The sequence below is a fragment of the Vombatus ursinus genome, unplaced genomic scaffold, assembly GCF_900497805.2.
Source record: "Vombatus ursinus unplaced genomic scaffold, bare-nosed wombat genome assembly UNPS02005286.1, whole genome shotgun sequence".
NCBI classification, from domain to species: Eukaryota; Metazoa; Chordata; class Mammalia; order Diprotodontia; family Vombatidae; genus Vombatus; species Vombatus ursinus.
The window spans coordinates 14,242,801-14,253,415 of record NW_020945064.1 but is presented as its reverse complement, the minus strand read 5'-3'; the positions used below and the strand labels follow the sequence as shown (position 1 = coordinate 14,253,415).

At 44.9% G+C, this 10,615-nt stretch overlaps 1 protein-coding gene across 1 annotated transcript in view; it reads right to left on the bottom strand.

Moving 5' to 3' along the window:
- The window catches only part of SLC38A8 (solute carrier family 38 member 8), a 27,226-nt gene that overhangs the window by 7,484 nt on the left and 9,127 nt on the right, over positions 1-10,615 (bottom strand). Inside the window, exons 4-5 of the mRNA XM_027846330.1 lie at positions 10,462-10,563; positions 5,965-6,022 (exon numbers count right to left, since the gene is read on the bottom strand). Of these exons, the coding sequence (XP_027702131.1) occupies positions 5,965-6,022; positions 10,462-10,563 (160 nt within the window). The remainder of the gene's footprint in view (positions 1-5,964; positions 6,023-10,461; positions 10,564-10,615) is intronic.

The window sequence follows — 10,615 nt, the reverse complement described above, 5'->3', positions numbered from 1 at the left end:
TCTCTCTTTCCCTCCCTCCTTTCCATTCTCTTTCCTTTTCTTTCCTTCCTTCCTCCTCTCTTCTTCATTCTCTTTCTTCCTTTTTCTTTCCTCCCTCCTTCCCTCTCTTCTTTCCTTCCTCCTCTCCTTTTCTTTCCTTCCTTCCTTACTCTCCCTCACTCGCTTTTCCTCCTTCCTTCCTTCCTTTCTTCCTTCCTCCTTTCCTTTCCTTCCTCATTCCCTCTCTTTTTCCTTCCCTGCCTTCCTTTTCTTCCTTTCTTCTACTAAGAGAAGTAAAGAGATTTGCTTGGGTTACAAGGAGTAAGTAGCAGAGCTGGATTTCAAACCCATGTCTTCTGATTCCACCGCCAGCACCCATGCCACTGTACCATGCTATCCCATGAAGTCCCTGTCCCCCCCATTCCATCTTCACCTCTAACAGTTCTGCCAGCTGTACAGCCTCTGTCACAAAATCTAGCATATTCCCTGCTCTTTTCTCTCCTGTCCTCACACCCTTTCCCAAGATTTCAGATCACTTCAAGGGCATCTATCCCTTTCTCCTGCATGAGAGCATGGAGGACCCATTCTGCACTCAAGTCATTCCTGGGTGGGGGTGGGGATGGGGAGGCTGGAGTCCATCCTCAGCACCTCTCTCCCCGCAGCCAACATGCCTGGCAACAGCAGCCCTGGCCACTGTTGCTAGGAGAGACAGGAGCTGGAACCCAGCAAAAGGGGAATCAGGGCACCCCCTTGTGGCCCTTTGGGCAAACACCTCAGGCGGACCAACCTCACTGTACCCTGATGAGGGCTGTGAGTGAGCATCTCAGGGTTTGGGGGGCTTGTTAGACTAAATACAGAAAGCAGTTGAGAGCAAAAACATCCTCTAGATTTTTGGAAGAAATATAAGGGAAAAAAGCAGAGGAGAGGAAAAGTCTGGTAGCTGACTTCCAACAAACCACAGATGGTACACAGTAAAGAAGCAATAGTGAGGAGGAAAGGAGAGGGGGCTGCTTCTGCGGTAAAGCTATGACCCTCCAAGAACATCAGTGAGGAAGAAATAACAGCAATAAGGAGATCCTTCCAGTCATAGGGAAGAAGGGAAAATAACCCCCAAATGCCTCCCTCCCCACACCCGACTCCCAACCCCAAAGACTGGCTCTTTTTGGTGGGGGGGTGGGGGGAGGAGAATCAGGGTTAAATGACTTGTCCAGGGTCACACAGCTAGTGAGTGTCATGTGTCTGTGGCCAGATTTGAATTCAGGTCCTTCTGACTCTAGGGCTGGTACTCTATCCACTGCACCACCCAGCTGTCCCAGGCCTTGCTCTTAATATAACAGAGGGAATTTTTTCAATTGGAAGCTTTTTCGGCATTTTTGTGAGATATTAAAATGAGAAGGGAGAGAGTGGAAAACAAACGGACCTTCCTGAAGGAGGAAAATGAAAGGACTACTGATCACCTTCTAGGAAAGGCAGACACTTAGAGGGGAGACAGATAAAACTGAAGAGTCTTTCCCTTTCTCCTACTTTTAAGTCCCCAGAGCTTGCTATATACCTAGGGCAAGATATGGATGCTAAAAGGGCCATCCATCCAAGCTCCCTCCTTCTCCAGAGTAGCTGAGGGACTGCTCAGTTGAGTTGTCTATTCAGAATCCCAGCTCTGCCATTTACAAATCCAAGTGTCTGTCTGCCTGTCTGCCTGTCTGCCTGTCTGTCTGTCTGTCTGTCTGTCTGTCTCTCCCTCACACACACACACACACACACTATTATCATAGATTCAAAATTGGAAAAGAACTTATGGGCCATTTAGCTTAATCTTCTCATTTCACAGATGAGAAGACTGAGTCCAAGGAAGGTTAAATAATTATCCTAAGGTCATATAGGAGCACCAGAAGTGGGATTTGAACACAGGTCCTCTAACTTTAGAGCTTATTTCTTTCCACTGCACTGCTCTTCACTGCAAATCTAACCTTCTTTCTACTATAAGCATGTTGGCTCCTGTAACTGGCGTCAGGTAGAGGCGAGAGGAGCAGAAACAGGAAGTACTAGGTCAGCACTGAAATTGAGAAGTCACTGAGTCAAGCCCAAAGACCTTGTGAAGGTAGACGTGGAGATAGCCTAAATATGTAGGACAAGTAAGAGGGAAGAGTTGAAGATGACACCGAGGATGTGAGCTTGGGTAATGAAGAAGATGGTGGTGCCCTTAATGGTAATAGGGAAGTTGGGAAGAAGGGAGGATTGGGGGGGTGGACAATGAGTTCTCTTTCGGACATGTTGTATTTGAGATGCTATAGGACATCAAATTCAAGATGTTCAAAAGGAATTGGAAATGTGGGACTGGAATTAAAAAGAAAACACTAAGGCTGAATATATACATATATATCTATGTGGACATATATAAGTGTATGTGTATGTATGTATGTATGTATATGTGTGTGAATATATATACATATATAGAGACAGACAGAGACAGAGAGAGCCAGAAAGGAGGAAGGGAGAGGAGGAGAGGGAGGGAATTATTTGTTTAAAGATCATAATTGAACCTATGGAATCTGAGGAGATCACTTAGAGAGACAGCATAAAGTAGAGAAGGTCCAGGACAAAGCCTTGGGGACCCCCATGTTTTGTGGGTGTGACATGGACAAAGAACCAGCCAAGGAGACTGAGAATGAGTGGTAGGATGGATAGGAGAGCTAGGAGAGGGCAGTGTTAGAGAGAAGAGAAAGTATTTAGAAGAGGGTGATCAGCCATGTCAAAGGCTACAGAAAAGTCAAGAAGGATGACGGTGGGGAAAAGGTCATTAGACTTGGCAATTAAGAAATCACTGGTAATTTTGGAGAGAGAAGTTTCAGTTGAATGATGGGATCCAGAATCCAGATTGAAGAGGTTTTAGAAGACAGGAGAGAAGAGGAGATTCTCAGTGTTGATGGTTTTCTCAAGGAGTTTAGCTGTGAATGGGGAGAGGAGATAAAGGATAATCAGTTAGGATGGTTGGATCAAAAGAGTTTTGTAAGGATAGAGATGACAGGGGTCATCCCTTTTACTTTGTAATCAGCAGGGAAAGAAGAATAGATGGTGGGGAGGGGGGAAATTGAAGATAAGAGAGAACAGAATGATAATGGAGGCAGTGTGCTGGAGATGTCCAGAGAGCATGGGATCAAGGGTACATATACAGGGTTTAGCTTTGGCAAGAAGAGCCATCTTTTATCCAAGACCAGAGCAAAGAAGGAGTTAGTGAGGGAAGATGTCTGAATGATTTGAGATGAGGAGGGGATCAGGAGGAGCTCTCAGTGAATGGCCTGAATTTTTTCAGTGCCATTTTCCAGTGGCTGAGAGAGTTGGAGGTGCAATGAGAGGCTGGAAGAGGAATGAAAAGATTTGGAACAACCACTGTGGAAAGTGGAATGGTGAATCAGTTAACATGAAAGAGAATTCTTGCTTTGCTGTAGTGAGGGCTGTAATGATTAGGTTTATCATGCAATCCAGCTATGGAAGGGAGAAGAGTGTAGCCAGTGCAGGGGTGATATCCCAGTGATGGTATAGGGATTAGTGGTCCAGTTCAGGATGAAGAACAGAATTAGGGATCATAAAACATAGGCAAAGATGGAATGATAAAAGATTATAATTAGATAAAGGAATTTCAGAGTTTGTGAACATGGAAGTAGACAATCTGTGGGTGATAGCAAGATCGAGAGTATGACCATCTCTGGAGCTGAGGGAGTGTGGTCATGGGTCTTAAGTAGACTGAGGATCTGGGACATGAGGGTACTTGAGGGGATCAATATGTATGTTGAAATCCCCTAACATGAGGGCAGGAGAGAAAGACTGTGAATTCATTACGGAAGGAGCATGTCCTAGGTGTATCATCCCCCAGAGCCTAAAGGAGGAGAGATTGTCAAGTGACTGGTGGTAGTGGAAGAGTCTGGAAATAGTGGTAGGGAGGAAAGGGTATTCTGAATCCCCCACCAAGAGCAGAGAGCCAGGTGGTATAGCCAGTTCTGGAAAGGGTGATAAGGGAAGTGGTCACCGGGAATGGTCATTACACCTCAGTGAGGGCTTACCTAGCCCTCAGAACATGTCCCAGATATTTAGAGGTGCAGGAGGAAGTCGCTTGGGTCAGTAGTGAATATGCCTGGAAGATCTCACTTTCTCAGAGCCCCCAGGCCTCCATCTTCTCTCTGTTTCCCCAGTGGGGAAGGGGAAGGGAGGCTCTCGAAGGAACTGTTGGTCACCTGCTTCTAGATCTCCTCCCAGGTAAGAGTCAAACTCCTCAGCCTGGAATTCAAAGCCTTCTAGAATCTAGAAACTGCAGGAAGATAGGGATGTAGAAAGAGAAATGTCCAGTACTGGCACAAGTGCCCCAACTCTCTGGCCTTATTTAACATTGCTACCCTCCAACACTTTATCCTCTGACCACCCTGGACTATTCTCCATTCCCCAAAATCATCTAATTCCTAATACCTATGCTCACACTGGAGTTGCTTATCCCTGGACCTTCTTCCATTTCTCTCTTCATCTGTTGAATTCTTACCCAAATTACTTGCTGCCTCCTGCAGGAAATTTTTCTTGATCCCTGGGAAGCTGAAAAATGACCTTCACCCTGGACCTCGAACAATGAGTTTTACATCCCATAGTGCCTGGCACATAATAGGTACTCAATAAATGTTTGTTGACTTGACATAACTTGTGTTAATTACCTCTATGCCCAATTCTCTATTAGACTGAGTGATGGTGGGGGACCATGTCTTATCTAAGCCTCACATCTCCTCCTAGCACCTAATACGGTATTGTGCATACAGCAGTGCTTAAATGTTTCTCCCATAATTCCTTGCCATCCCCCCCCCCCAGTGGGATCTGAGGGCTCACCCGAAGAGCTGATTTCTCCCCTGGCACATGTAGCAGCCCAGCTATCCCATCTCATATTACGCAATTCTTGTTCATGTCTTTCTATGAATCTCCCAGAGATCATGTAACCAACATTCTGGAAGTCTTCCTCCTAGGTCTTTAAGCTCTGTGGGGACTAGTCCAATACCCAGGCTGTCCCTCACTCCTATCTCCCTTTCTGCTCTGCTCATGCATTTCCTGAAGGCTCTCTTTTATGTCCGTCAAATCCAACTCTGGTATTTCATCACCGTGTAAACATGACCCCGGATTCTCAGAGGCTAGATTATGCAGTCTCCCTGCAGGCATCTTGCAAGTCCTTCATAAATTGTTCTCCATCCAATCCAGCCTCCCCACAGCTGACAAAGTAATTTTCCTAAAGTTTAGACCTGACCATGTCAACCCTCCGTCTACTCACTAAGCTCCCTGTTATCTTCAGTCTCAAATAGAAAGTCTTTGGGCATTTGAAGCTCTTCATAACCCAGCCCCATCCTACATCTCTAATCTTATTATATGTTCTCTATGATGCAGGCACACTCCTTATGTAAGTTCATGCCTTAGCAATGGCAGTCCCCTCATGCTTGGAATGTCCTCCCTCCTCACCATCATTTGGAATTCTTGCTTTTCTTGTCACTGTTAAACACTACCTTCTATAATCTCTTTGAAGGCTTTGCAAGATCCAATCCCTTTACCACCTTTACCTCCCCTGCTCCCATGTTCCCACTCCCCAGAGTTATTCTGTAACTGCTTTTTAAGTTTTAAATATACATAATCAGTCTCCTTGATCAAACTGAAGATTCTTGAGGGCAAGAATTGTTTGTTTTTGTCATTAAAGCACCAGGATCTAGCACAGTGCCTGATACAGAAGAGGTACTTCATAAATGCTTATTTATTGATTGGATAGTTCTACCAAGTTGGAAAGTCTAAAGTTCAGTCCTAAACAAAAGATCTTACCTTTTATCCAGTGCCCAGCCTACTAGAGTCTGAAAAAGCTCATTAGCAAAAGATTGGCCATTGGGCAATGAATTCTTTAGCCATGGCAACCCATGAAAAAAGAGGGAAAAAAATTTTAAAAGCTTTTTTTTTCTGTACTCAAATTAAAATTACCTGAAATCCAAAGCAGATGGTAGGGAATACATTAAACACAGCAAACCAGGAGGAAGGTCTGTAAATAGATGAAACCAGGTGTTGAATAAAAAGGAAAACTGAAACCCCAGCTAACATTAGAGGTACAGAAAGTACCAATGGATATGAGGAAACATTCTGCTTTTAATTGCACTGGATCAAAATCAGGCTTTGGAAAAGATAAAAATGTGTGCCAAGTGCCTCTGGTCACTGGCTGCTCTCAGCTCAGAGGGCATGGGTGGGATACAACTTGCCAGTTCCTCTCTGGGATGGAGGGAAGGGGAGAGGAGGAATTTGCACCCTCATCATCATTGCCTTTGGCAGCCTGTTTGCCTTGAGCAAAGGCACTGAACAAGGCAAGGGGCTGAACCAGGTATGTTGGAGAAACTCGGTGAGATCTTCTTGGTGACCCTAGCATTTAGCTGCTATTTCCCAAGTGCCTGGCTGCAATTAATACCAGAGCTGCCCATATGCTTCAGGTGGCAATCAACCTTCAGCGCCATTGCTTCCTAAAGTATGGGTCTTACTGCCATTCCAGCTGTACCCAATGAATCCCTGACCATCTGGTGCCACTAGAAGAGCCAACAAACTCCAGCAGTTTCTGAAACGACCCTCTGTATGCCTCCCAAGAAACCATTTAATGGTGCCTGCCAACCTCTCCCGATGTCTACAAACCCTGAATCCCATTCCGTTCTCCCTTCCCCCTCCGTTTCCCTTCCTGGATGTTCACCTAGCTCCCAGGGGTTCAACTATCATCTCTATGTATTTGTTTATTCAGCCCTTACCTCTCTCTGGATCTCCAGTCTTACATCTCTGCCTGCCCATTAGACATTTTGAACTGCATGTCTTGTGAGCATCTTACTCAACATTTACAAAACTGAACTCATTATCACTGCCCCCCAGTCTTTCCCTCTTCCTAGCTTTCCTATTACTGAGGAACCCCCCTTCTTCCCAGACCCTCAAGCTTAAAACCTGCATGTCATGCTTAGCTCCTTCCACTCTTCGACCCTCCCTCTAACCCAATCAGTTACCAAGTCCTGCTGTTTCTGCCTTCATAATACATACACTTCACTCCTTCGACCCCATGACCACTCCGGTGCAGGCTCTCATCACCTCAAGCCTGCGCTATTGCAATGACCTGCCGAAGGCTGGGGGTCTCTGCCTCAAGTATCCCCCAACTCTAGTCTATCTTCCACTCAGCTACCAAATTGATCTTCCCATAACACAAATCGGGGCAGCTAGGCAGTACAGTGGATAGAGCACTGGTCCTGGAGTCGGGAAGATCTGAGTTCAAATCTGGCCTCAGACGCTTACTACCGTGGGACCCTGGGCAAATCACTTTACCTGTTTGCCTCAGTTTCCTCATCTGTTAAATGAGCTGGAGAAAGAAATGGCAAACCACTCCAGATGGGATCACAAAGAGGTGGACACAACTGAATTGACTAAACACAAAAAGCGCAAGTTTGATGATGTTATCTCCAGTGGCTGCCTATTGCCTCCATAATCAAATATAAAATCCTCTGTTCGACTTTGGAAACCCTTCATAACCAGGCCCTCTCCTACCTCTCCAATTCCCTTCCTCTTTACACTGGCCCCCTCACACTAGACACTCCATCTCCTGACCCAGACATTCCCATTGGCTAGCCCCAACGACTGGACCGCTCTCCCTCCTCATCTCCAGCTCCTAGCTTCCTTTAAGTCAACTAAAGTTCCAGAAAGAAGCCTTTTCCAATGCTCCTTAATCTCAGCGCCTCCCTCGGTTGATTATCTCCAGGTTTTTCTCTGTTTTGTTTCTACACAGTGGTTTGCAGGTTGTCTCCACCATTAGATGGTAACCTTCTCCAGAGCGGGGACTGTTTTTGCTTTTCTTTATATTCCCAGTGCTTAGCACAGTACTTTGTACACACTAGGCACTTAATAAATGCTTATTGATTGAGTGATTCCCCATACTGCCTCCCAGTCCAGGGCTGTTAATTCTGTATTTTGCCAACCTATCCTATAGCACCCATGGACTCCTCCCTACCTTTGCTAACATCCCTAAAGTGAATCTCTCACTTGTTACCCTCCCCCGCCCCAACCCTTTTAATTAGCCTAATCTTGTTACCTCCTAATCCCCAAGTGGCCCTGTCACTGACTGCTTTAGAATCTAATGCTTTCCTTGGGCAGGTGGGCTCCCATTCATCATCATCCATCCCAGGCACAGAGACACAGTGGGCTACGCTGAAAAGGTAACCAGCCTGGGAATCATGTGACCTAGATTTGAGTACCAGTTCATCACTTACTAGCCATGAAGGGTCATAGAATTTCACAGCTGGAAGGGACAACCTAGTCTGACTCTCCCATTTTACATAAGGGGAAACTGAGGCCTAGACTGGGTGAGTGACTTGTCCAGAGGCCACAAGAGGTGGTAGAGTGGGTTAACTGAAACCTAACCAGGTTCTTCCACTGCAGCATTCTCACCTTGGACAAATCCACCCAATCCTCAGTTCCCTCAACCACCAAATGGGGAGAATTTGCCCTGTCTTTTGTCATAGGGTTGCAGAGATCCAATGAGACAATTGTAAATGTGATAAATTTTCATCAACTTCATGATACAAAGAGAAGGAAGCATTTAGCAATGAAGTGGCAGGGGAAAAGCCCTGGACCTGGAATCAGAGAATGGCCTGGGGTCCAATTCCAGCCCTATACTTACTAACTTTGGGCAGCTAGGTGGAGCAGCTGATAGAGGGTAGGGTCAGAAGACCTGTGTTCCAATCCAGCCTCAGACACTAACTATATGACCCTGGGCAAGTCACTTCATCCTATTTGCCTCAGTTTCCTCATCTGTAAAATAAATGGGTTAGATTGGAAGGCCTCTAAGACCCCTTCCAGGTGTAATCTGTATGATGAGCTGGAGAAGGAAATGGCAAATCACTCCAGCGTCTTTGACAAGAAAACCCCAGATGGGGTCACGCAGAGTCAGACACAACTGAAAATGACTGAACAATAAGAACTTTGGACAATTCACTTCACCTCAATTTCCTGCAAATGAGGGACCACTCAGAGCCTAGGGACCTCTAAGATACCTTCCAGCTCTATCTACATCGATGACAGTTGATACTAAGTATTTAACCTCTTTAGCCTCAGTTTCCTCATCTGTAAAATAAATGGGTTAGATATGAAGGCCTCTAAGACCCCTTCCAGCTGTAATCTATGCTCCTTTGACCTACAATTTGTGAGAAGATCCTCATGGATCAGGATTGGCATTTGTAGACCAACTCATGAGGTAGGTGGATGCTTCCATACTTCCCTTTATCCCCCAATGGAAAGCAAATTCCTTGAGGGCAAAAACTTTTATTTTTGTCTTTGAAACCCCAATACCCAGCAAAGCTGAATGCCCAATATCCAGTCCTGAAGGTTGATTGCCACCTGAAAAGTATACGGTCAGTTCTAGGTCCATAGGCTATTAATTGCCACCAGAGCTTAAGAAACAGCAGGTAAATGCCTCTGAAACGCTAGGGTCACCAAGAAGGTCCCTCCAAGTTTCTCCAACATACAGCACATAGTAGGTGCTTGAAAAATGTTTCCTGAAACTATGCCCAAAGGGCTATAAAAATGTGTATATCCTTTGACCCAACAATAGCACTTCTAGAGCTGTATCCCAAAGAGATCATACAAATGGGAAAAGGACCCATATGTACGAAAATATTCATAGCAGCTTTTTTTGTGGTGGCAAAGAATTGGAAATTGAGAGGATGCCCAACAATTGGGGAATGACTGAGCACATTGTGGTATATGAACGTGATGGAACACTACTGTGCTATAAGAAATGATGAACAGGCTGACTTCAGAAAAACCTGGAAAGACTTGTATGGTCTGATGCTGAGTGAAGTGATCAGAACCAAGAGAATATTGTACACAAGTTGTGTGATGACTAATATTGATAAACTTAACCATTCCTGGCAATACAAGGATCTAAGACATCTCCAGATGCCTTGTGATAGAAAATGCTATCCACATCCAAAGAAAGAACTATGGAAGGTGAATTGCTATTTTTTTTTCTCTTCTGTTGAGTTTTGTTTCCTCTTTCTGATGGTTCCTCCTATTGGTTTTAATTTTTACTTACAACATCACTAATGTGAAAATATGTTTAATAGGAATGTAAATGTATAGCCTATATCAGATTGTGCGCCATCTTGAGGCGGGTGGTGGGGAGGAAGGGGGAGAAAAATTTTAAACTCAAAAACATATGGAAGTGATATTGATAAATCAAAATATATTAATAAAAAAAGATGATAACTGTTAATCAAAAAAAAAAAGAAATGGCACTAGTTAATGGGAGTTGTTCAAGTGTGAAACTTATGTTACAGCCTCTAGTGAAACCAGACTTTCTAGTAAAGGATGACTTCTAAAAAAAAGAAAGAAAAATGTTTCCTGAGTTACCATTCCTCTCCACTTCCTTCCCTGGGGACCAGGAACAGCTAGTTCCCTGACACCCACCTCGGTGACCGATAAGTTTCAGAAATGAGGCTGTCGGGCTTCAGGTAATACTTCACCACGATGACCAGGCTCAGATAGCAAGCAGCCAGTGTACCTAGAATGCTGACACACACACACACACACACACACACACACACACACACACACACACACA